The sequence below is a fragment of the Leopardus geoffroyi genome, chromosome C1 (genome assembly GCF_018350155.1).
Source record: "Leopardus geoffroyi isolate Oge1 chromosome C1, O.geoffroyi_Oge1_pat1.0, whole genome shotgun sequence".
In the NCBI taxonomy this organism is placed as follows: Eukaryota; Metazoa; Chordata; class Mammalia; order Carnivora; family Felidae; genus Leopardus; species Leopardus geoffroyi.
Window position 1 is genome coordinate 54,208,507 of NC_059328.1, and position 27,821 is coordinate 54,236,327.

A 27,821-nucleotide genomic window follows, 5' to 3' on the forward strand; every position below is an offset into this window, starting at 1 on the left:
AAAACTTCATTAATTTTGATTCAAGGAAAAGAGAAAAACTATGTCTAAATTCTTGAAAATACAGTGTGTTAAGGGACGCCTGGGTGGCTCAGTTGGTTGAGTGTCTGACTTTGGCTCAGGTCATGATCTCATGGTTTGTGAGTTCAAGCCCCATGTCGGGCTCTGTGCTGACAGCTCAGAGCCTGGAGCCTGCTTTGGATTCTGTGTCTCCCTCTCTCTCTGGTCCTCCCCTGCTCATGCACTGTCTCTCTCTCTCCTTCAAAAATAAATAAAAACATTTAAAAAAATGAAAAGAAAATACAGTGTGTTAAAAAACAGTAATGTGCCATTTTAGTTCTTGAAAATGAAATGCAAATCAGTGTTTCAATGTAATGACTATTTCTATGTATGTAAGTTCTGCTAGTTAAAATCTTAAAAACACAAGAGATGTGCAAAAAGGACAAATTCATTATCTGTTTTCCATCATTTTGTCATTTTTTCTAATTTTAATACATATTTATGAATATTCTTTTATTTGTTAATTTCAACAAAAATCAGGAATCCAAGTATAGGTGTTGTTTAATAAACTTTTTTTAAAATTTATTTTTATTTATTTTGAGAGAGAGATAGCAAATAGGGGAGGGACAGAGAGAGGGAGGAAGAATCACAAGCAGGCTCTGCGCTGTCAGTATAGAGCCCGATGCAGGGCTCGAACTCACAAACCATGAGATTATGACCTGAGCTGAAGTCAGGAGTCAGATGCTTAACTGACCGAGCCACCTAGGCAGCCCCAATAAACTTACAATACTAACAATATTAAACTTGTTCAATATTCTTCTCCATTATCATTGTTAATGGCTATATAGAGCCCCTTATAGGGATGAGCCATTATTTCTTTAGCCAGTCTTTTATTGTAAGATGTTTATATTGTTTCTATAAATAATTTAAAGGTTATGTGTTTTTAATTTTTCTTTTTAATGTTTATTTGTTTTTGGGAGAGAGAGAGCACACAAGCAAGGAACAGAGACAGGGGAGATGGGTTCTGAGCTGTTAGCACAGAGCCTGATGAAGGACTAGAACTCATAAACTGTGAGATCATGACCTGAACTGAAGTCAGATGCTTAACTGAGTGAGCCACCCAGGTGTCCCAAGGTTATGTGTGCTTAAAACTACACACACACACACACACACACACACACACACACACACACAAAATCTATACACAAATGCATATTCATACATAAACACATGCGTATACATACAAACTCAAATCATTTACTAAGCTAAACACATTGTTAGACTATGAAACTCTATGCCCATTTCTGGTGACAAGCCAGGGCCTGCTAATGCTATGTTTATTGCATGTAAAATATGCATGCTGTGGGTTATTTGAATTGGTGCATCTAGATTACTGTATTTCAAAGTTAATAGGTTTGCTGAAGTTTGCATGCATATTTGTGTGAAGTTTTACCTGAAAACTCTGTATGCATTTTCCAAGTAGTGCTCTGAAAAATGCTGTTTTTCTTTGTCACCCACTAAAACAGTGGGTGAGTGTGGTAGGGAGAAGCTTCAAAGAAGTTTGGGGAATGGCAGGTTAAATAAAGTTAACAGCCTTTTTTACAGCAGGAATTCACGTTTATCAAAACAACCTCATTTACTGATTTACAGTTTTTACCATTTAGGGAGAAGGAAAGGAAGATGTGTGGATTGTTATGGAAAGATACAAGGAGGAGACCTAATATTTTGGTTCTGTAATTAGCCTTTGCTTAAGGTTACCTTTTAAATAGTTAAAAGATTAGGATCTGCTAAAAATTCATTTTGACTTTATTTTATGAGTATCATGAAAATTGCTTGACTTCAAAATATTCTCTTTTCCTTAAGTGAAGCCTGATCCACCATTAGATTTACATATGGAAATCACAGACACTGGCAATTTAAAAATTTCTTGGTCCAGCCCAACATTGGTACCATTTCGACTTCAATATCAAGTGAAATATTCAGAGAATTCTTCAACAAATATGAGAAAAGTAAGTATAGTTTAAATTGGAAAAAAATTTTAATGTTTATTTATTTATTTTGAGAGAGAGACAACTCTAATGTGGGAAGGGGAGAGAGAAAAGGAGAGAAAGAGTCCCAAGCAGGCTCTGCGCTGTCAGCACAGAGCCCGATGTAGAGCTCGAACTCACGAAATCATGAGATCATGCCCTGAGCCAAGATGCCCTGAGTCAAGATCAAGAGTCTGATGCTTAATGGAGGCAGCCACTCAGGTGTCCCAGTAAGTATATTTTAGTAAACAAAATGGAACATCGAGAAGCAACTGAAGATACAGCGCTTTCCAAGTCCCATCTCAAATGCCCTTTGCTTGCCAAATGTACATGGCTCTTCTGGAGCAGAACCAGCTGTAATTTAATATTATACTTGCTTTCATTTAAGATCAGCCTAGGAAATGACCATATGAACAGCATGTCTGCATCTTTGGTAAAATGCTTTTAGAAAAATTGTTTGATGTTGCACAGTATCTCTTATGTATGGATCCATGTTATATATTGAGGGGTATGACAAATTCTTCCCAGAATTTAGTCCCAGAGAAAGTTCCACTTCCAAAAAGAGTTTATGTATAGATTACCATCTTTCTCCGTCTCTTCCCTCTCCCTCCACGCATGCATGCACACATGGCTAAAGGGCTATAGAAAGTCCAGTTACAGAAACTTGGATTCATGATCATAATCCTTTCTGATTTTACAATTCAAACTTACTTTTTTTATTGCTCAACATATTTGTTTACATGCAGTGCATACATTTGTAGTGTAAAGTGTGTCAAATCCCTTTTGCATCGTTTCAGTGTTTATTGAGTACCTAATAGGTGCTAGGAACTGTTCTACGGGCATCAGGATGCACTTGGTGGTAGAACAAACTGAAGAGGGGAGCTTGAGGGTGCTGGTGGAGATGGGAGGTTGTAGCATTAAGTGGAGGTGGGGAAGACCTCATTGAGAAGGTGACATTTGGGCAAGGATTTGAAGGAGGTTCGTGATGGAGATATATGGGGGAATTAGTTTCCAAATAGAGGAAACAGCAATTCAGAGGCCATAAGCTGGATGAGAAGCTAGAGGCCAGGGGAGTGAGTGAGAGCAAGAGTAGCAGTGGATGAATCAGAGAGGAGTAGGAGAAGAAGGAGGTCATAAGGAGCGTGGACTGTGCATGGAGTTTGGCATTTTCCCTTATGAAATGAATTGTTATATAATTTAGATATAAAAACTGTCTTTTTAACTCTGGGCCAGTTTTTTAAAGACTTTATTTTCACGAAGAGCAGAAAAGGAATCCTTAGTGCCACATGTGGGAAAAGCAGAGTTAAGGCTTCTCTGGGCTTCAGCTTTCTCATCTATAAAAGGGAGATCATAAAATTTGAAATATAAGTGATCTGCTATTGTGTACATTCCTAGCGCTTTTCACCCTTTCCCAGTTTAAGAGGCCAGGGAGTTCAGTAGCTTTGGAGTACATCATTGGAAAACCGAATTTATTTGCTAAGCAGTTCTTAGTAGTGGTTGTCTTATGCAGAATTAAGTCTCTCGGATCTCTGCTCTCTAGTGTATAAACTATATTTTGATTCACTGTAGCTTATCATCAAGTTCAGGTTTTTAAATTATTCGTGCCCTTCTCTGTGAAGCTTTATTCTAGGAATGTTTGTTTTTCTCTCTCCACCCCTGCTCATTGTTTCCTACCATGTGTGTTTATTAGAGATGTCAGTGGTGGCTTAAAGCTCTCCACTGACTTCAGCTGTGTCTCTCAAATTTCAAAAGGTCAATATTCATTATCATTCAGGTAAAAATATTTCCTGTCACTGTGATTTTCTTCTTGGACTCATGGGCTCTTTAAACTTTTATTGACAAATGTGCAAATGAATTCCACTGGGGCCTGCTAACTAATCTGTAAGATTTTAATTCTTTGAAATGCTAAGACTGCTTGTCATCAATTTTGATAAAGGTTCCACATCAACTTGATGCTCTGATGTTTTCAAATAATATTTAATAGGCTGATGAGATTGTCTCAGCTACATCTCTGCTGGTAGACAGTGTGCTTCCTGGGTCTTCATATGAAGTTCAAGTGAGGGGCAGGAGACTGGATGGCCCAGGACTCTGGAGTGACTGGAGCGCCCCTCTGATCTTTACCACACAAGGTAGGGTTGCTAATAGTGGCTCCTACTGAGAGGAGAATATGCTTCCTGATTTTTTTCTTTGGCCTGTTATAAGCATCTTAAACTTTGTGGCAGTCAAGGAGGAATGCAATATTAACGTTTTATTTAAATTTTGACAGGTTAATTTGTTAATGAAAACTTGTGTAAAGGTTCCCAAGTTTACATTCATCCATAGTAGTGTCTTGCTGAATTATTCTTTCTTACTCGAAAGATAGAAAGATAGAAAAGATAGAAAGGTTCCAAATTTACAAATTCAGAACCTTACCTCTATTGATGTTTTTTGAATTTACATTTAGGTATATGTTTATTTATGTCAGATATGTTTATTTGACATAAATTTCAAATATTCAAATTTTATTTAATTATTATATTTTACATAATAAATAATAACATAATAAAATAATTTTTTCCACTCTAGATACTTGCTTTTGAGAGTTTTCACTGTTAATTTGCATATTTTGAAAGTTAAGCTTAACATCAGAAAAACTGTGATTTATTCAGAACTATCTCGTGAAGTTGGGGTGGTGTTTTACAAAGAGGCCTGGGAGCCTTAGAATAGTGCAACCCTGTCACGTGCTAACTTGTGACCATAGGAAGACACTTTATGGACCTTTGCCTAGTTGTCTGATCCATCAAAAGACCAAAATTATTCCTACTGAAACTCATGCAGGTTGATTATGGATATATAGAGACAAGTGCTGTGTAAATCACTGAGAAGATAGTCAACACATTTAACTAAATAAGTTCATGTATTGATTGCTTACTATTTAAAAAGCATTGCTTAGTCAAAAAGTCTGTAGCATTAGTGGTTTAAGAGCACTGACTTTGGAGTCCGACAAGTTTATAGAAGTCCCGGCCCCACCACTTATTTGGAAATTTTCTTAACCTTTCTATGCCTCCTTTCCTCATCTGCAAAATAGAGATGTCTTTATATGATAGAATGGCACAATTCGCCTAATGTCTGCACTGAATTAGAGGATTCTCACACAGCAAAGTTGCAACAAAAAAAAAAAAAAAACACAAAAAACAAAATCAAACAAAAAGAGCCCCTGCTTCACAATGTATTACTTCTATTGACGTTCATTGTATTACTGAGCATAGCTCAAATAAGTGAGGTCACCGTTACAGATTTGGAAAGCTGCCCTTAATATTTTCTTGTCCTGACCCTTAGTAAGCACTCAGTAAATAGTAGATGCAACCATAGTTTATAAACCACAACTCGATATTCAAAATCTCAGCATCTAATAAAGGTGAGAGGTTGACATGGTACATAACTAACTGCATGAGCAAGGTTGTCAGAAGAGCTGACCAAGTGCTAGGCAACGGGAAGGATTGGTTCTCTCTAGGAAAGTCAGGAACCTTGTGGGAACAGATTTAGGAAACATGAATTTCTCATCACTTTTCCTCAAATAATTATTGAGCAATGTGTGTAATATGGTGCTGACAACTCAGCTTTGGGATTATTTCCAAGGAAGGTCAACTTTTCTACCTTCAATTATTTATTGTTGATTAACAGGACTTAATGACCAGCTGTGAGTTATGTAGCAAGGAATAAATTATAAATCAAATTTTAAAGACTATCCCATGGAAGTTTTTACAACAGTGGGATGGGGTGAAGTGGGTAGAAGAGGAGAGAAGTGGTCTGGAAACCTACTCTGAGTGACCCTGTGGCCCCTTTAACTACCTTCTGGTGAAACGTTTCTCTTTGAGAAAAAAATGGCTTTCTTCTTTATGATTTTACTTCTTAATTAGATCTGAAAATGTACCCTTTCTGAAGAAGAGGGAAATTCTAAAAGAATCATTGTTATTTTTAAAGCTTGCTAATATTCAACATTTTGAATATTCATACATTTATGCCTTTTTAGAATAATGGCTCTTAGCAATGTTATGTTTTTAGTGGGACTAAAATGAAATTTTTTAAAATATTCATTTATTTTTTAAATATATTTTTTAAAATAAAATTGTATGTATGTATTTATGTATTTATGTATTTATTTATTTATTTATGAGAGAGAAAGAGAGACAGAGTGAGAGCAGGGGAGGGAGACGCAGAGTCTGAAGCAGGTTCCAGGCTCCCCACTGTCAGCACAGTTCAAATTTGTATGTATGTATTTATGTATTTATGTATTTATTTATTTATTTATGTATTGTATGTATGTATTTATGTATTTATTTATTTATGTATTGTATGTATGTATTTATGTATTTATGTATTTATTTATTTATTTATGAGAGAGAAAGAGAGACAGAGTGAGAGCAGAGGGAGGGAGACGCAGAGTCTGAAGCAGGTTCCAGGCTCCCCACTGTCAGCACAGTTCATGTCAAACCCATGAACCGTCAGATCATGACCTGAGCCTAAGTCAGATGCTTAACCGACTGAGCCGCCTAGGCGCCCCTAAGATGAACATTTTGGTCGATTATGATGTGAAAGTTATTTGTGTTATATTTCATGTAAGATTTTGTTTTAGATTGTTCAGGTCAGGTTTTTTAGACCTTTGGATGGACATAGGCTTAGTTCTGTTTTACATTGTGCAAAATCCTTTCATACTACTATTACTTTCTTAGTTCATGGTCATTATGTGCAGGATTAAATTTGCTTGGTTTCTGAATATGTTGGACCATATTCTTATGCTTTTGTGCATAATATAAATAAGATTTATTAATATGTATTATAAAACACACACATAGGCATATATATGCCCTTCCCTCTGCATATATTTAGTGTTTTGTGTACCTGACAGTAATAAAGATATGTTTTGTTGAGAAGAAACTTTATCAATTTATTTGCTTGTACAGTCTCTAACAGTATTACAATTAACACCTATCCTTTTACTTATTCACCACAGGTGTATCCCTCTAGTGACTTTAGACATCCCAAACAGAAATGTCTGAAAATAAGTTAAAAATAAAGCCAGACAGTGAGTAAACAGCTGCCCCAATGGGCAGAATTTGTTGATTTAGCAGTAAGTGTAAAAGTAGCTTACTAGTTTAACAGACTTGGATGGCTTAGTTGCCAGTGAGTGGTACCAGGTAAATATTAAGGGAAAGATAGAAACTTGCCAAATAGAAAGTAGACTAGGGACACCAAGAGTGGGGAGAAAAGCCTACACACTTCAGTAGCTCCCAAGCACATTTCTGTGTTACAGTATCATCTTCTGTAATGATGTAATGATGGGTGCTGAATCATAAATCAAAGGTACAATTAGGTTCATACTTCCCTACTGAATAATAATAATAATAATAATAATAATAATCATAGTAATGACAGTTACAGGGTACTTCTGTGTTTCAAGCACTGCTCTAAGTGCTTTACATGTATTATCATTTTATCCTTTTGATGCCCTGTGAGATAGGGTATTCACCTATGTCTCCCTGATACTCCCTTTTTACAAACAGAGCAGTCGAGATTTAGAGAGGTTAAGTAACTTGTAAAAGTTGGCACAATCTAGAGCTGGCAGGCCAATCCTAGTGCTCATGTTTGTACACACTAATACAGTGATTAAGTGCATGATGTATATTTATGCAAGATTTCTGGTGTCACTAAAAATTGATACTGGAAACTAATAAGCAGTAAACTTACATCGAGCATTTTAGTGGGACCTCTCATTTCCTTCATGGTTCCTGATAAACGAAGTTTCAGTGTTGCTTAGGTTGTTCAAGTTTTAGTTTTGCTGAGTTTACCTTCACAGCACTTTCCACACCTCACGGTGCTTACTGCCCTTGAGGCTTGTTCTTGAGTGCTGTGCAGCAGTGAAGTATGTTTCTCCAAACTCGGGAGCTTCCTATTCTTATGTAAAAGGATTTGGATCCTTCTCCCTTAAATCTAGGTATTTAATATTATTAGATTATCTTCTGTTGCTCACTGCTAGGTGCTACAATGACATCCACCAAACAGAAGTATTCTGTAAGTTTGAGGCATTAACTTATTTAGCATGAGTGAATTAGCATACGTGCTTTATCATTTCCAAACACTTTGGATTTTACTGATTTTTCTTTTTTTAACAGAGGTTGTCTGATGTATTGTTGCCGGAGCAAACAGAATGCTCATTATCAGTACCTTTATAGTTACTATTTTGTAGTCATTGATTTATTAAAGCTGTACCTACCAAGTACACAGTTAATGAAGCATTGACCATTTCTAATCAAGGAATTCTTACAGATTTTTTGAAAATGAATTGGCTAGGTTCTTTCTTTGTAGCTATTGGGAGACCTTGGACTTTGAGAAGAAAACCCAGGACCCTCGCAGAACTTAGGAAGGCTAACAATGTTGCAGTTGAGTTACGCCACACACTTAAAACAAGTTTAGAAGTGCTCACTTCTTGTAGTACCTTTCTTAATTACATTCTTGTGCTGCCGAAGAAGAGGAGAAACAGATAATTTCTTTATTTCATACTTGGCAGTGCTTATAATGTGCTAGAGAAAATATTTTCCCCTCAAAGGAAAATAGGAAGTCTGCTTTGAAAATTTAAAAATCTATTTTCTGGAGCTATAATAAACACATTGTAAAATAACTTTATAATGTTTTGATTCATGATTTATGTTCATGTAGGTAATTCACTAATATTTATCTAAAGATTTTCCTCTTTTAATGAAATTCATTATTTTAGACCTTACAAAAAGTATTGGTACCTGGTCATCAGAAGAAAATTATTATTTTCTCGTTTTACAAATTAAATGTTGTGGAGTATCTTACATGAGAATAAAATATATATTTATATTATTTTAAAAATTAAATATTTACTTCATATCAATTTCTGTATATTCAATGTAAACTTTACACATCATCAGGTTTTTAATAACCTGCTTTTCTTTTTTGTAAGCTAATATCTTAGTATTTAATCATGCCAAAATACTATGACTTTAACTGCATTTCTTGATTAAGCCTTACTGAGGCATTCAGTTTTGAAGTGAAATGGTTTGAATTTTTCATTATCTTTAAACATAAAAGATTCAGCTTAGCTTTTGAAATCTAATGTGTACTCTTTAAAAAAATAAATTACTCTTAAAGTTTTGAAGCCATTCAGTAATGACATGTGGAGCATATTGAAAATAGGTTAATGATTTTTCAGATCTGTGCTAGGTACTTGCGTGCAGTAAGTAATGTACTAACGAAGCTTGAGTGCCATCCTAGGCTAGGGTTAAAAATCTAATGGACTGTCTTCTGTCTAGTGATTTCATGCTACTAATTTTTTTCTTGTTTATGCTTGACTGCAAACGTACAAAATACAAATGTTTTGTATGGATTCTAAATACAAAGGCCATGGAGTTTAGCCTGCTATTGCAAAAAAGAAAAAACTTAAATATAAAAATCAATGAAGTTTTTCATTTTTGTTTTTGGGGGGTAATCCAGATGATATAAAATAATAAAAATCAATGAAGGTTTTCGTTTTTGTTTTGGGGGGTAATCCAGATGATATGAATAGAAACATATTCATATTCTCTCAGAAGAATATGTCTTATTGTGAATTGTACAACTGAAATATACTGTTTTTGTAATGCACTGTGGCAGAAATGATTTCTTCTTATGTAAACAATCATTTTTATTGTTTCTAATTAAAAACATAGATTGTTTTATTAAATAATAGATTCTTTTATTAAAAATAAAAATATATAAACATTATGTAAACAATAGATTATTTTATTAAAAATAAAAATATATTGTTTCCAACAATAGGGGACCAAAAAAGTAGTATGGAATAGTGTAGAGGCATTAAAAAATAATATTTTAGAAAAATATTGGTTCCTCTTATCCTTAACCACAGCATACTGGCATTAAATAACTTTAAAACATTACAGACCAGTATTTAAGGTTTACATGTTTTGGTGCATTGGGGCATTGTTGATTTTACATTCCCTAACTAGTTCTCTTTACTTATTTATTTATGTATTTTTTAATGTTTATTTATTTTTGAGAGTGAGAGACAGAGAGAGAGCGAGCAGGGGAGGTGCAGAGAGAGAGAGAGAAAGACGGAGACACAGAATCTGAAGCAGGCTCCAGGCTCTGAGCTGTCAGCATAGAGTCAGATGTGGGGCCCGAACTCACAAACCATGAGATCATGACCTGAGCCAAAGTTGGATGCTTAACCAACTTAGCCACCCAGGTGCCCTGTCCCTAACCAGTTCTCTTATTTAAAGCTTATTTTTCAGCTTTACCTGCTGATTGAAATTTTCATATATCCAAATGAGACAATAGCAACCACCATTTATTCTTCAGAATTTTGCCTTTACAGTGATTTGATTCAAGAACTCAGCCTAGGTTTCACTGATTGATAAGGCACAGTCTGATGAAAACATGTCGTTGTGGAATTAGGTTATATTTCATTTAAATTGATTTTCTGCCTGTCAATTAGCAAGTGGCAATTACTCACTAAATACACTTTGTAATAAGTTTCTATGTTTAGAAAATACTGAGACAGGGGCACCTGGGTGGCTCAGTTGGTTGAGTGTCCGACTTTGGCTCAAGTCAAGATCTCACAGTCCATAAGTTCAAGCCCCACGTTGGGCTCTGTGCTGACAGCTCAGAGCCTGGAACCTGCTTCAGATTCTGTGTCTCCCTGTCTCTCTGGCTCTCCCCCACTCATGCTCTGTCTCTCTCTCTCTCTCTCTCTCTCTCTCTCTCTCTCTCTGTCAGAAATAAATAAAACATTAAAACAATTTTTTAAAAGAAAATACTGAGACATTTTTGGAAGTTCAAGTCATTTGGAAATGGGAATGCCTGGATACTACAGAATTGTACGTAAGCAGGCAGTACAAGTTATACAGTCTCTTAGTGCACTTATTTTATTTTCGGCAGTGTGATCCTGATTGCATTGTGAATCTTCTCTATGTAGCATAAATTCCATACAGGATGTTTTTGTTCTTCATCTGATATCCTCCCTTTCTTCTCTTATTGCAGATGTCATATACTTTCCACCTAAAATTCTGACAAGTGTCGGGTCTAACGTTTCTTTTCACTGCATTTATAAAAATGAAAACAAGATTGTTTCCTCAAAAAAGATTATTTGGTGGATGAATTTAGCTGAGAAAATTCCTCAAAGCCAGTATCATGTCATGGGTGACCATGTTAGCAAAGTTACTTTTCGCAGTTTGAAGGCAACCAAACCTCGAGGGAAGTTTACCTACGATGCAATATACTGCTGCAACGAGCATGAATGCCACCATCGCTATGCTGAATTATATGTGATTGGTAAGAATACTGAACTTCTCTTCATTTCCTTCCACAGACAGATTTTTATTATGGACCCTATATTAGAGTCCCATTGATAATGTAAGGAAGTTTTATTTTCATTAAAAAATTTGTGGTGATTTTGCTTTGTATTAATATTTTAATGTGTTTTAAATAGATGTCAATATCAATATATCATGTGAAACTGATGGGTACTTAACTCAAATGACTTGCAGATGGTCAACCAATGCAATCCAATCACTCGTGGGAAGTACTTTGCAGTTGAGGTATCATAGGTATGTATTATTTTTGCTGTGTTATTATTCTGTGGATATGGTGAGATAAAACTTTTTACAGAAATATCATCAGAACAGTAGTCTAGTAGACGTTCTTCCTAATAGAGGAAGGTACTATATACTTAGGAAATTGTTGAGGGATTAGGTGATTTTTGAAAAAATTTACATTGATAGAAAAAATATAACTTGTTTTTACCTCAAATTATTTTTCTGATGATCAATTAATTTTCCATAATTGCCTTTTAATTATTGAATGAAATCCAGGAAGAATTGGCTTCTGTACATTTTAGTTTGACTTAGAGAACTGGCCAAAGGAGAATATCCATGATTATAGAGGTCCAGTATCATTTGCTAAAGATAAATATCTTGGAAAAAAGTCAGAGGTTGTTGCACAAAGATTCTAAGAGATAACATGAATGCTTTCAGAAGTAGGAAAGATTAGGAAAGAAATGCTTAATAAGGAGTGAAGTGTTATGATAAAGAGTAATTTATGCTTGTTTATCTTTGTGCTTCCCTGTTTTGAAATGATTCCAAGACATCATCTTCCTGTAGTATCATCTGAAGTAATAGAACTCTTGATTAGGAGGAGGTAGATACATTTTTATTTTTATAATCTCTCTTAGTAGTTTTCAGTGATATATACTGCTCTCAAACACGCTGTCTCAATTTGTGTTCATACTGGGGCCTTCCAGTTTGTATCCCTTGTCCTCATTTATTCTTTTTTTTTTTTTAAATGTTTTTATTTTTATTTTTGAGACAGAGAGAGACAGAGCATGAGCCGGGGAGAGGCAAAGAGAGAGAGAGAGAGAGAGAGAGAGAGAGAGATAAAGAGAGACAGAATTCGAAGCAGGCTCCAGGCTCTGAGCTGTCAGCACAGAGCTTGACACGGGGCTTGAACTCACAAACTGTGAGATCATGACCTGAGCTGAAGTCAGACGCTTAGCCAACTGAGCCACCCAGGCGCCCCACTCATTTATTCTTAAAATCTAAATTTTCTACGTGAAAAATAAATCCCCTTCCTCAAATACTGTGATCTGAATTCTGTCCCTAAAGTGACTAGTCTATTCTTTAAAAAAAAAAATTTTTTTTTAATGTTTTATATTTTTGGGAGAGAGAGACAGAGCGTGAGCAGGGGAGGAGCAGAGAGACAGGGAGACAAGGAATCTGAAACAAGCTCAAGGCTCTGAGCTGTCAGCACAGAGCCGGACATGGGGCTCAAACTCATGTACCGGGAGATCATGACCTGAGCCAAAGTCGGGCGCTCAACCGACTGAGCCACCCAGGCACCCCATGACCGGTCTATTCTTATGTAGTGGTAGAAAAATGGGGCAATTTCTACATTTCTTACATGGGAATAATAGCTGGCTTCATCTTACTTGATAGTAGCATTTTAAAATCAATAGAATGTTCATGGGATGCCATTTTACTTTTATAATCTGTCTTTACGTTCCTTCTGTAACATTTTCACATTAAAAATGGTGTTTGTGGATGATCATCACATAAGCTCTGTACCTCAATTAAATCGCTAATATTTACAGAAGAGTATGAAACTCCTGCATGTACTGTGGCGAGTTTTTTAAACCTCTCTAAGCCTCGATTTCCTTGTCTGTAAAATGGAGTGAATAATAGGACTTACAAGGTTTCTGTGAGAATTAATGATAAATTCCATTTAATTATAGTTAAGTGATAGAATTTCTCCCGGTAGATATTCAGTAAATGGCTATTGCTGTCATGATGACAAAGATATAACCTTTGCATTCCAAATGGAGCATTACTGTGTTTCTGTACATGGTCACGGTTCTTTTTACCGCAGATGACTCCCCATGCCTTGTTCTCATCTCTCCCCTCTCCCCACTAGCACTCATTCACACACAGACACCCCAATGATTGTAATTTTGAGGAGATAGGCAGGAAAGTGTCACAAAAAATAGAGCGAGAAACATAAGAATGTAGGTTTTTCATTTTCTTGTAACCTCCTTACTCCATTTTTATGGAAACAGAAAATGCTAATTTAACCACTTAAATACCATGTTCAGAGCAAATAGTGGCAGAAGGGCTATTTCAAAGAAAAGGAAAAATGCTTCGTATGTTCTGAGGTAGAGTGTTGATTGGGACACAGTTATAAAAATTGCTTTCTTAATTTTCTTCTCCGAGAAAATGCGTTATATATTTAACTATATGATTCAGATATAAATCAAAGATTGGTATTGTTTTCATTGTAATGCTCCGAACTGGAAAATACTAGGACATTGTCAATTAAGCTATAATTTACTATCATAAGTTATGTCTTCAGTTTCTGGTGGAATTTAATCCATATTTAAAGTGTAAGGGATTTATCTTCCTTCCCATCCCAGGAATGCTCCAATACTACTTGTGATCCATACTTTTAAAATGATAATCACTTAAATATAATATTAACTTAACTTTCAGTGTCATAGGTTCTACCTCTACTTGGATCCGTAGAGAAGGAATACCAATTATTTTATTTGCATTTCCACTTAGTATCTAATAAAATATTTAATAAGGTTTGTTGTCATTTTTATGGAAATACATAAAATTGTGATACAGTGGGGAAATCAAAAATGCATTTCCAATAAGAACATCTATTTTAAGTGGAATAAAATCTATGGCGTTCTCTCATATATCTTACCGGTTTCATCAATGTTGTATATTAACTGAGTGTTCTCGTATCTTTTAAGGAGCAGCCTTTACTGCTCTGATGTTCCATCTATTCATCCCATATCTGAATCTAAAGATTGCCATTTGCAGAGAGATGGTTTTTATGAATGCGTATTTCAGCCAATCTTTCTATTGTCCGGCTATACAATGTGGATTAGAATCAATCACTCTTTGGGTTCACTTGACTCTCCACCAACGTGTGTTGTTCCTGATTCTGTGGGTATGTCAAACTGTGTTGTGTGTCTTCATTTTTATTAGCAGATTTGGATTCAGGTTGATTCATGGTAATTGTTGTGTTTTACCATTTTCAGATAACACTATTTTTAAACAAAATTTTGTGTGTGTTTATAGTGGAATTGAAAAGACAATCAACCTTAGAAAGTTTTACTGTTTTTATTTTTTTAAGTTACTTACAGCACAATGTTTTTGTAATAGGAATACTTTCAGCATGTAATTTGATAAGTTATATTGGTCATTGGTAATAAAATGTAGCAGTAATATTATTGTAAATAATGCACTGCTTTTTCTCCCAATGTACTTATGAAAACATTTGGTGTTTTTAATTTAGAAATTTAATTTGCGTATTGTGATGGATTTTGTAATCTGAGTAGTCATAAGCAGAGAGTTTAATTTGTGAGGCTGTGTAGGCTACCGAAAGATTCAAAATGACTACACTGAACAAGAAAAAAATAGATAAAGATGATATCCATCATGATATTTTTAAATATGCTTAAAAAAGATCCACTGATTTCAAAGGATTAAGAATATATTGAAAAGTATAATATATCCCTCCAATATTGCTGCAAAATCTTTGAGAAATGACCTATTTATGATTATGCTATAGAGGTAAAAGAATATCTTTGGTCCTATATACTATTTTGTTGGGAAATTATGCCAAAAATCAGTATTTGATTCGTTATATTTTCAAATAAATAGTACACATCTGAATTAAAACCTATATTTTGTTAAATGTATGATAAAATCATAATATTTAGGGTTTTTTTTTATTACCACAGAGTCCCAATTAATTGATTTCCTCCCCCACGTGCGCGCATGTGCACACACACGCACATGCATACATACATACTATTTAGTTTGGTTCCACTTAAAGGGATTTTACTGTAAGGAGTACTTCTCTGGTACTAAGTATCTTGGAATAGCATGGAACCCTCCTACCACTCTCTACCCCACAAACACGCACATTAATAACTTCACTTGTAATATATGACACTATGAATTCAGTCATTCATATGAATGACATATGAATATATGTTATCAGAACAACCTTTGATGTTATTCTTTTCAGTACTAAAATTAGGAGTTTAAGTTAGGCTTATACTGCCTACTTAGTACTAGAAAACAAGGTGGAGATTCAACTTTAGGATCCAAATGCCAGTTCCATGTGTTACTAGCTTTGTAAACATGGGCTAGACATGTAAGTGCCCTGTGACTAGTTTATCACCCATAAAATGTGGAAATCTTCTCCTTCCTCCTCACTGTGCATGTTGTAGGGATCATGCAAACTCTTGTACTTTAAAGTATCCTTTCTGCAAACTAGATATTCATGGAATATATCCATATGATATCCATATGATTCAGTCAAGTAAGGTCACAGATTGAATGTCTTAGCATCTCTCACATATTCATACTTCCTTTTCTGAGGAGGAATTAACTTTTCAGGAGTTGAAATGTATGTCATCTTACTGTTGGTCAAGAATGTCTTCTTCATATATGAAGAATTGGATAAGCATGAGAAACATTAGAAATGAAAAGGTTTAGAGGTTTTGGTCATCAACAGTCTTAAGGTATTATAAGTACAGAGCTTCAGAGTTCATACTACTGTGCTGGGATGTTGGGACTTTTAGTTCCCAAATATGCTGAGTTTGCACATTGACTTGTACTATTTTTTTAAATCTCCTTTGGGAAGGAGATACTGCTTTATAGAGTATAAAAGATTATAACATCATGATAATGTTTTAAAAATATTCTCACTGTTTAAATTACTGTTATACAGTACTATTTTTAAATTTTCTAGTGAAACCACTGCCTCCATCCAGTGTGAAAGTGGAAATTACTGTAAAAATTGGATTATTGAAAATATCTTGGGAAAAGCCAGTCTTTCCAGAGAATAATCTTAAATTCCAGATTCGCTACGGCTTAAGTGGAAAAGAAGTACAGTGGAAGGTACATTTTACCTAGAAATGTCTTCAGCTTGCCTCACTAAATGTTATTTCTTATAAGTTTTTAAGAATTTTATTGCATAAGATTTATTTTATTGGCACAAATGTACATCTTCCTGTATTCTGTAGCTGTTTTTGTTAAGTAGATATTTCTATAGGTTTAACCCTTTTTAAAAGAATTGTTTTCATGTTTATTTTTGACAGAGATAGAGATAGAGAGACAGAGAGAGACAGAGAGAGAATGAGTGGGGGAAGGGCAGAGAGAGAGAGAAGGGGCAGAGGATCTGAAGCAGGCTCTGCGCTGGCAGCAGAGAGCCCAATGTGGGGCTCCAACTCATGAACCATGTGATCATGACCTGAGCTGAAGTTGGGCACTTAACTGACTGAGCCACCCAGGCACCCCTAGGTCTAACCCTTTAAAGTTATGACATTTCCTGTAACCCATCATTTCCCAAAATGAGTTTGACAGAATATTGAAATATTCCTTGAAAAAAGATTGCATGGATGAATAAATGTAGGAACCCCTGTATCACTGTGTGTTCCTAGTACAGAACTGCACTGGGTTACATATTAAAGGTTTAGAGAGGTCCTGCATCAAAGTAATATTTGTGACTTTATTTTATTCTGTGTTTCTCAAACTCAATTTACCAAGGAACTCTTTTTCCTTTAACATCTAATATTCCTTAGTACACTTATGTTCAGTGGGACACATTTTGGAAGAAGCTGCTTTTACCAAACAACTAAAACCACACCCGTAGTGGCAAGTGTGCATATGGTGACAGGCCACGTCAGTTTTCAGATGGCAGCTGGCAAAGACCCAGGAATATTAGGAACCCTAATTATGCCTTTAGATCATCATGATTTTAGCAGAAAGGAATGTGACAGTTTACCATCTTGTCGAAGAGACTATCAGAGATATCACTATGTAACCACTCAGTTAAAATTATTAAGAATTTCTGTGGGTAGAGGATTAGTGGACAGAGATTAGTAATAGAGTTGAGAACAGCTGAGAGTGAGGTTGCAAGTAGGTCAGTCCAAATCTTGGCCTGAGAAGGAGACCACAGACGACTAAGATAATCCTTCACTTGAAGGAGCTCAAGATCCAAGTCACATATTTCTATAGCCAGAAAACACAAAGTCAGCCCTGTGTTAATTTTGGAATAGTATTAAGGTTTTAAATAGAATGCACTTCAGGGCCCTTTAGCTACATAGGTGTTGGTAATGATTACTCTAATGCTTGAGTTTATTTTACAGATGTATGAGGTGCATGATGCAAAATCCAATTCTGCCAGCGTCCTGGTGCCAGATCTGTGTGCTGTCTATGCTGTTCAGGTGCGCTGCAAGAGGCTGGATGGGCTGGGATATTGGAGCAATTGGAGTAGTCCAGCCTACACAGTTGTCACAGATATAAAAGGTCTGTAGAGATTTTGTAAATGTGTCTTAAAAATGCATGAGAATGTGTGTTTCCAATAGGACTAAAAACTATTCCTTCTGAGAGCACATGTACAACTTGGGCTCCTTGTCCTTCTGCAGTTCCTACCAGAGGACCTGAAGTTTGGAGAATAATTAATGAAGACACCACTAAAAAAGAGAGAAATGTTACTTTACTTTGGAAGGTATTCCTGCTTTTTATATTACTCTTAAATTTTATTTTTATACTTATGAAAGACTTCATTGTTCATAATCCTGTCATTTTTTAGGCTCTGCAGTCCAATATTTCATTTCAGTTTTGAGATGTGATTGCAGAGAGCTACAATGCACTGGCATGGAGTTAGGGAACTTCATTCTGTTCTCAGCTGAGTATATTACAGCTAGGTCAGCATTATTTTGGCAAAGTTGCTTAGATGCTTCAGCCTCAGTTTTCTCATCTGTATAAATGTAGAGCTGGACTAGATGATATCTGATAAAATTCTACTCCCCACCTACCCAGATTGTTCCACACCCCACAGGCATACATGTGTATGTGTTTGTGTTTATTTTTTTCTGTTATTTCTGATTTTGAGGAATCTCGATGACAAAAAAAATATATATGGAGAAACACTTCCAGTCAACTGTATAGAGTTGTTTTCGATGGGTTTGTAAGGCATTGGCAGCACTGAATCTTATTTGAAACAGGTGGCAGTAATGGAGGAAGTGGGGTGTATTGTTAATGCTCTGTAGAATGGAAGAACAGAATTGGACTAGATATATATTTTACATGGAATCATCAGTGATCTGGTATGATTTTTTTTAAAATGATCGTGCAGAAATTCTGGGATGCCGTATACATGGTTCTGATAGCCTCCATTACTTGAATTAGCAACGATAAAGAGAAGAGATAACAAATGACACTGGGGTTAACATAAATGATGATTAATATCTTTTCAGCTCTTTCTTGTTGTTGCTTTACAGAACCAGATGGTTACTCGTTGTTGGTTTTTCAGATGAGGAAACTCTTGACTCTCTGCCGGTCTTTCTTTTCTCTAAAATTAGGGTGAAACTTCTCAGTAGAAAAGTGTCCTAATTGTATCATAATTAATTATACTTAAATGATTTATTTCCTGAGTCTTAAGGAAAAAAATAAGTTTCCTGTGCTGTATACCCATCCCGATGACTTCATTGTGTCTCTGTCAGACACCAGCCCTCTCCTACCTCACCTCCCCATACTTCAGCCTTGAACTAGACAGGGCTTGCCCTGGTCTGCCCCTGCCTCCCACTGGGAAATGTATAAGAAGAGTTCATGAGCTTGGTTGATATAAAAAGCACGGGAGCCCTTAAACTAATCAATTTTCATGTTTACTACAGCCTCTGATGAAAAATGACTCATTGTGTAGTGTAAGAAAATATGTGGTAAAACATCATACTTCCCGCAATGGAACATGGTCAGAAGATGTGGGAAATCACACTCAATTCACTTTCCTGTGGACAGAGCAAGCACATTCTGTTACAGTTCTGGCCGTCAATTCAATTGGTGCTTCTTTTGTGAATTTTAATTTAACATTCTCATGGCCTATGAGCAAAGGTAAGAAAGGGTACAGGGTGGTAAACCTGTGCCCCTTTCAATATTTAATTTTTACAAACTCCTCCCATTCTAAATGATCTTCCAAGAAGCCTGCAGTTCCCTGAATCTGTAAGTCTGTCTCCTGTCTTTAATTTCTTCTTTTCTGAAAAACAGCAAAGCAGGTTGTACCCTGGTTATATAATATGGTCCTTGGGTTTTCATGTGGTAGAACCATGTTGAAATAATATTATGATAAATGAGAATATTCTAGTAAATCTAATACCTAAACCTTTTGGATCAATGCAAGTTGTATGTGAATTAATCTCTCTCTCCCTGCCTCTGTGTGTGTGTGTGTGTGTGTGTGTGTGTGTAAAAGTAAGTACAGGTACATGTGTGTATTATATTTATTACATACATACGTAATAGTATGACATATGGATGCAAGTAATTGTTCAGATTGGAAAATTAATCTGTTCTTCATTAAAAAATTTTTTTTAAACATTTTTATTTATTTTTGAGACAGAGAGAGACAGAGCATGAACGGGGGAGGGGCAGAGAGAGAGGGAGACACAGAATCTGAAACAGGCTCCAGGCTCTGAGCTGTCAGCACAGAGCCCGATGCGGGGCTTGAACTCACGGACCGCGAGATCATGACCTGAGCCAAAGTCAGCCGCTTAACCAACTGAGCCACCCAGGCACCCCTGTTCTTCATTTAATACAAGTGATGAACTGGGGATCTGTGGTGGCTCAGTCAGTTAAGCATCCAACTCTTTGTTTTGGCTCACAGTTCATGAGTTCAAGCCCTGCATCAGGCTCCACTCTGACAGCATGGGGCCTGGGATTCTCTCTCTCTTCCTCTCTCTCTGCTCCTCTTCCATGCTCTCTCTCAAAATAAATAAATAACTTTTTAAAAAAGTGATGAACCTTCTTTAATTAATTTTGATATATTTGATTAGCGAATAGAGAACTGCCTTTAATAGGAGTTTCCAATCTGCATTACATATTCAAAGTGTAACTTTTTAATGGAAAATTCAAATCTCCTGTATCTCTACTAATCTCTTCCATGAAGTCTTTGCTTATTGCTTTGATTAGGTATGTCCTAAATTGGGGTGCTTCCTACCTTTCTTAAGGTATTTTATATCTTGCCTTATATTAATGATTAGTTTTGTGCGTATAGTGTAAGCTTCTTGTAAGTTCCATAGCATCTACACAATGTTTTACACTAAAAATATTTTCCATCAAGATGTTCTAGAAATATTTATTGAATGCTGTACTGTGTTAAGTGGTGGGAACTCCAATGTGAGAAAAACTATAATGGTCTCAGTATCCACAGAGCCAAATCAACTTTTTGATTATTTAATTAACAAATAATCAAATAATCATACAAGTTGATGCTTATTTACAAACTGAGATAAATGTTCCCAGGAGAGGAATATAATTTTATAAAAGAAAATAAAATAGGAACCTGACGTGGTATTGAGGATTAGAGAGGCTTTCTTAAGCAAGCAGTATAGGAATGAAACTTCCCCAAAAGAGCATTGGCTCTTGAGAGAGGAAGAGTCTGACCGAAAGTCCTTGTGGCATAGGAGAGGACATGAAGGAATTTTATTCTCACATATGGAAATACAGTGGGGCTTTTTTTTTTAAGTAGGCTCCATGCCCAGCACAGAGTCCATTGTGGGGCTTGAACTCACAACCCTGAGATCAAGACCTGAGCTGAGATCAAGAGTCGGATGCTCAACTCACTGAGCTACCCAGGCACCCCTCCAGTGGAGGCTTTTAAGTGAGACTCTGTGAGGAGGGTGTTAAATGATCAGATTTGTTCTTTGAAAGCACAACTCCATCAGCAGGAGAGAAGAGTTTGGAGAGAAGTAGAGGGGATGATTAATAAGCTTGGGCAGTATTACAGTAGCGAGCAACTTCCTTGACTCTATCCAAAATCCCGTTTTTGGTTTTTCCTCAATAGCATATATTCCCACATCTTTCTGCATACATGACTCTGTGATATAAAAATAATTGTATTTATTTATATAAATGTCAGCCTTCTCTTCCTTCTCCTTTTGTCTAATAGGTTATATGTGCCTTGAGGGTATTTGATTTTTTACATTAATTTTGAATTTAAAAACAAATTTCCTTCTTTTCCCCTCAGTAAATACCGTGCAGTCATTCAGTGCTTATCCTTTAAACAGCAGTTGTGTGTTTCTTTCCTGGAAATTATCACCCAATGATTACTCTCTGATGTATTTTATTACTGAGTGGAAAATTCTTAATGAAGACAGTGAAACTAAATGGCTTAGAATCCCTTCATCCTTTAAGAAGTATTATATTCATGGTAAGTTTGCTGTACTTTAATAAGTTTCTCTTATGGAGTAGTAGGAGAGTGATTATTAATTCAAATAACATAGCCAGTTAATGAAAACTTAAAAAATATAGATGATACTGCTATCTTACTACATATAATTGTATCCCTTTATCATAAACATTCAATTCTATTTCATTTGATCCTTTTAAAATATTTTACACAGTTGTAATCATATCATCTATCAACTTTTTTTCTGATTTGTTCCTTTGATATATCACAAGCATGTTTCTCTTTTCTCCCCAATCCTTTTAACCATATTTTTAATGATCATATAGCATCTTATTCTAAAGTCTACTTAAACCATTTATTTTTTTGAGAACATTTATGTTGCTTCTAGCTTTACCTTTTTTTTCTAGACTATTTTTTAATGGCTTTTACTATCTACCACCAAATTGTTTTCCCAAATATGTGTACCAACATATAATACCACTAGTGGAGAGTGGGAATGCCAGACTGAAGGTCTAAAAATGTAGGACTTGGTGATGTAGGCAATATAAACTCCCCAGAGTAGACCAATTGCCCCAGGAGGTGATTAAACTGCATAATACAGTATTTCCAAGTCTGAGTAAGGTTGAAGTAGGGAAGCTAATGATTACCATGATCCAACAATACAGTATCACTCCAGAGACTTATACTTCAGTTGCATTCCAAAGACCCTAGCATCAGGGCACATAGAAACGATTGATAGAGAACTAAATTCAGTTCATTACCACTGTGGTCCAGATGATTGTTTTCTGTGCTTTTATTTAAATTATGGGAATATATAATTTAGGCTTCAAAGAGATTGATCCCTTGTGGAATATTTATATATTATCAACATTTGTAAAAATGATACATCACTGATTTGTTTTGAGCTTTGTTATACAGATCGTTGTTCCCTTGATGGGGGGCGGGGTGGGGGGCTGGATAAGCAAGGGGACTCCTGGTCCCTGCCCCTACTTTGCATTTCATAAGACTTTAGTCTCACAGCTGCCTTGAATAGGGAAACTAAGTAAACTAAATGCATATGAAAGAGGAATGTTGCTAGCTTTGGGGATATGGGAGAGGAGGTAGGGCATATTGTCCTAGAAAGGGAAACTGGAAGCTCATATCCTATGAGCTTGAACAAATTGGTAATCATTGGAACGTGCCTTTGAAAATTGCAATCTTCTGTCTCTGGGTAATATTTTCAAAAATTAGTTACAAAGTATTGTCATTACTCGGAGAATTTGGAATGCTTAGGTTATTTTTGAAACTTGCTTAGTCATCAGTTTCGATCCATAAATAACTAAATTTCTGGGTGTGGAAATATAGGAGAGTCACCTAAAATTTTTTTATATAAGTTTTAGTCATTAATATTAATTCAGTGGGAATGACCCTTCAATAAATTTTTCTCCTCAGATCATTTTATCCCCATCGAGAAGTATCAATTCAGTCTTTACCCAGTATTTATGGAAGGAGTGGGGAAACCGAAGATAATTAATAGTTTTACCCCAGGTAAATTTTTTCCTTTTGGTTTCTTTTTACACAGATGTGTGGTTTCCTGCTCAGTTAGCAGTTATATTGCCATCTTTTTACACAGATGTGTGGTTTCCTACTCAGTTAGCAGTTATATTGCCATCTGATTATATTCTTTTTGATGAAGTCATGGAAGAGTCCAGAGTCTTACATAGATGTGTCAGGGAGTGATTGCAGTAGGGGTGTATGGTTCCCTGGTGGTAGTAAGAAGGAGAACAGCCAAGCATGGTATTGTATTCTCGTATTGGAAATTAAATTTTTCAGTCTCAAATTGGATAAAAAGTTAATGGAAACAAAATAAAGTGAGATATGCAGCTGTACAATAAAATACATCATAAGAAAGACTACTTGGAAAAATAGGACTTTTCTGTACAATTCATATAAATGTATCTACCCCACGTAATATGTTTGGGGGTATATACTTATGAGCCTTTAAATTTTAATCAGTCTTTTAAAGGAAACATTTTGTTCCCTAAAAATAAAACTAGAAAGGTAGTTATAGAAATAAATTCACTGTTCCTCTTAAATTTCTGATTCATCTTACCATGGTTGGCGTATTAACATTTTGATTTTGCTATTACTGTTCACATTGTCTTCAAATCGAAGCAACCTAATGATGAAGTTGAAGAGAGAAATATTTTGCCTGGTTTCAGAATTAAAATAATTATAAAAATTCATTCATTATTTGACAAATACATGTTGGGCACAAGAACTGGGGATTGAACAGTAAACATCAGTCTCTGTACTCATGGAGCTTAAACCCCAGTGCTCTAATGGGAATGACAGTAAACAAATCATGTATAACAGCAGATAGAAGTGAGTGCCATGAAGCAAAATAAAAGTAAGATAAAAGTAAGATGAGTTAAAGTGTGGTTCTTTAGGGGCTCCTTGTTGCGGGGGGGGGGGGGTCTCAGTAGGGTAAGCGTCTGGCTTCAGCTGAAGTCATGTTCTCATGGCTTGTGAGTGTGCGCTCTGTGTAGGGTTCTCTGCTGTCAGCGCAGAGCCCAATTCGGATCCTCTGTCTCCCTGTCTCTCTGTCCCTTCTCCGCTCACACATTCTCTCTCTCTTTCTCAAAAATAAATAAACATTTAAAAAAAAGTGCTGCTTTAGTTAGGATGCCCAGAATTGGTCTTTTTCTCTGCGCAGATGACATTTAAGTCAAGACCTACAAGTACAAAAGAAGACATTTCAGGCAAAGGTTAGCAAGTGCAAAGTTTCTGAAGAGCAAGTATATTTGGTAGCTCAAGAAAAGCAAGGTCAATGTGTATGTAGTGAACAAGGTAGACATTGGCAGGTGTTGTAAGTAGGCTTCTCTAGAAGCAGATGCTGAGACAGACTCATCAGAACTTTAATTGGTACTTTGACTTATATAACCTAAGGTGATCAAATGGAATTGGCAAAGAAATAATTTTGAAAGGGGCGCCTGGGTGGCGCAGTCGGTTAAGCGTCCGACTTCAGCCAGGTCACGATCTCACGGTCCGTGAGTTCGAGCCCCGCGTCGGGCTCTGGGCTGATGGCTCAGAGCCTGGAGCCTGTTTCCGATTCTGTGTCTCCCTCTCTCTCTGCCCCTCCCCCGTTCATGCTCTGTCTCTCTCTGTCCCAAAAATAAATAAACGTTGAAAAAAAAAAATTAAAAAAAAAAAAATAATTTTGAAAAAATGTTTTGCTAAATTACAGTAAACATAATTCTGAACAAAATAATCATTTTATTAATGTGACCATAATTAGTTTATCTTTTTCTTATTTTTATATCTTTAAGTAATACAGATTTATGATAAAATCAGAAAAAAAGTCTATTGTAATTATTGATACAGAAAGATGCCATTATTTTCTCAAGCTTCAAAATCGTGTGAATTGTATGTCTTTTTCAGATGATATTGAAAAACGCCAGAATGATGCAGGTCTATATGTAATTGTGCCAATAATTATTTCCTCTTCAATCTTATTGCTTGGAACATTATTAATATCACACCAAAGGTAATGTATTTGATGTGAAAAATCTTTATGAAAAAAGCCCTTGAGAATATTTAAACCTTAATTTAAACCCTAAATCAGAAACATTAAAGTATGCTAGATATGTTTGTGTGTATTCAGTATACAATTAAGATAGCCTAAAAAGAAAAGGCCTGTTTTCAGGAAACCACATTCTGTTTTGCTAGTACCACATAAACATCATGGAAGAAATTCATTATTTATTTATTTATTTATTTATTTATTTATCCATCTATCTATCTATTTATTTATTATTATTTTTTAATCTTTATTTTTGAGAGACAGAGAGGGAGAGTGTACAAGAGCAGGCGATGGGCAGAGAGAGAGGGAAGTAGAGGATCAAAGATCTGAAGCAGGTTCTACATTGAGAGTGGAGAGCCCAATGCAGGGCTCAAACTTACAAACTGTGAGATCATGACCTGAGCTGAATTTGGACACTTAAATGACTGAGCCACCCAGGCACCCCAGAAATTCATTTTTAAAATGTAAATACATTCAGGAAATAACAGGCTTATAACAGGATATCCTAAGCAGTATGTTCTCAGATACGGCAAAAATGACTTTTAGAGTTGTAGATTTTGGGTTGAGGACTTTTAGTGATGAAGGTTTACCTGGAGTGGTCAGTTCATTTTTAAAAATCAGCACTGCACAGCTCCCCAGTTTGGCAAATAGCCTTGTTTGGCAAATAACCTTGAATTTCTTGTGGTTCTGTGGGTGCCCCATCACTGTGTGCTGAGAGGTCCGGACCAATGATATTATTTCACACATGCCAAATCTCTACAGAAACTTTTGTCTTATAGCAGAAAAGAGGGACAGGAGGTTTTAGAATCTGAATATATCTTTCAGTCAAGTGAGCTGATGAGGCCATATCAAGTGGAATTGTTTCTGAAATTCAATCGATGGCCACTTTTAATATATTATTTTCTCCAAAAAAAATCCATGCCAAGTGTTCAGCACAGTGCCTGGCATAGAGCTTTCAAATAGTGTTGGTTATTTTTATTATTATACTGGTTATTAGATTTGATCTAGATGGAACGTTGTGGAAATCTTCATGGGATAGTATCTGAAATGAATCAAGCCCTACTGAGACATAGCTGATTAATTTCTAGTTTGTGCACTCATTAACTGTGAACATTTTCAGTATGAATGTTTTGTTATTTATCCTTTGCAGAATGAAAAAGATGTTTTGGGAAGATGTTCCAAACCCCAAGAACTGTTCCTGGGCACAAGGACTTAATTTTCAGAAGGTCCCTTTTTCAATTTTTTTAACCCAAAATATATAAGATTGCATTTAAATGCTATATGCCTTATATAGCTTCAAACATTATTAAGGTTTAAAATATTTTAAGGGTACGGTTTAAGTCTTATTGTATTCATTTAAATATGGGTTCTCTTTAATTTAATTACATATTTTTAAGGATAGCAAGATGCAGAGATTTAAAACCAGCATGAAACAAAATTCAGTAGGTAGTTTATCATGTGGGCATTAAATATATATCTGTATCACAGTATATAATAAAATAAATATTAGAATATTAAGAGTTAAATCTGATGAAGAACAGATATTTGGATATACTTTTTTGGTATAAATTGGTTGTCTTTAGGTAAAAGCTGGAATCAATATTTTTAATCCCTGTAATTATTTCCATAATTATTTAAATCAATTAAAAACTATAAAAATAATTGTGGCCTCAAACACCACAACCTGAAAAATATAATTACCATAATAAAACTTACATTTAAGTACATTGTTTTTTTTTTCAAGCTAAAGTACTTTATGAATTAGCTACAATAAAATAATTTGTACTTACATCTATGATAGAATTTCTTAGAAACCTCTAGTGTTTAATATTTCATTAGTTCTTGTAGTTTCCCTTGAAGCCAGGTTGGTTTGCCACCCATAAAATTGAGAAAATAGAATTCAGTTTTCATGTCCAAATATCAACATGCTGTTTTAAATATCAGTCATATGGAGGTTATTAAGCAGTCTCAATGATTGCTTCTTTATTATTAGTCACTGTTGAAAAGTCTTCACTGGTTTCCTTTTAGCTACAAGATAAAGTACAGTCCCTTTAAGCTAGCACTCAATGACTTCTGTCTACAATCTGTTATCAACTTACATATCCTATCTCTTCTGTCCCTGGGCCTTGGTCATGCCTTTACTGTTCCCTTTACCTCTACAGCCCCACCATGTCAGTGAAGACCTTGCCCTTCTAGGCCCTTTTCCCCAAACCTTCCTTTAACAAACGTAGTTCAGAATTTCTCCCCCTCTAAGTTCCCGGAGTATTTTACTGTTTAATTTTTGTGAAAAGTGCTCTGAATTCCTGGGGAGTATTTTACCCCTCACAAATATTGACTGACTTCCTGCTGCATGTGAAGTATGAAAGTGAAGATTCAGTAAAGCATTGCTGGTAATTCATAAGAGTGTCTGCTTATATATGTGCAAATCACTGAGACATAGTCGTATATGCTTCAATCTGCAGCATCTCAGTTTCGTT

The 27,821-nt window shown here is 35.6% G+C and overlaps 1 protein-coding gene across 10 annotated transcripts in view; it reads left to right on the forward strand.

Annotated features, from left to right (window-relative positions):
• LEPR (leptin receptor) overlaps positions 1-27,821 on the forward strand; it is a 139,037-nt gene that overhangs the window by 91,317 nt on the left and 19,899 nt on the right. For 8 of the 10 annotated variants that reach the window (XR_006712350.1, XM_045477713.1, XM_045477714.1 and 5 more), the window contains 13 exons: positions 1,861-2,006; positions 4,009-4,153; positions 11,067-11,357; positions 11,515-11,632; positions 14,332-14,531; positions 16,347-16,495; positions 17,746-17,905; positions 18,025-18,107; positions 19,276-19,492; positions 21,621-21,803; positions 23,214-23,309; positions 25,203-25,308; positions 26,495-26,570. Coding sequence is in view for 9 of the 10 variants with exons in the window: in XM_045477713.1 (XP_045333669.1) it covers positions 1,861-2,006; positions 4,009-4,153; positions 11,067-11,357; positions 11,515-11,632; positions 14,332-14,531; positions 16,347-16,495; positions 17,746-17,905; positions 18,025-18,107; positions 19,276-19,492; positions 21,621-21,803; positions 23,214-23,309; positions 25,203-25,308; positions 26,495-26,570 (1,970 nt within the window). In the remaining variant the exon portion in view is untranslated. Of the gene's footprint in view, positions 1-1,860; positions 2,007-4,008; positions 4,154-11,066; positions 11,358-11,514; positions 11,633-14,331; positions 14,532-16,346; positions 16,496-17,745; positions 17,906-18,024; positions 18,108-19,275; positions 19,493-21,620; positions 21,804-23,213; positions 23,310-25,202; positions 25,315-26,494; positions 26,571-27,821 lie in introns of those variants that run through there. The other 2 variants (XM_045477715.1, XM_045477718.1) reach the window with 2 other exon arrangements.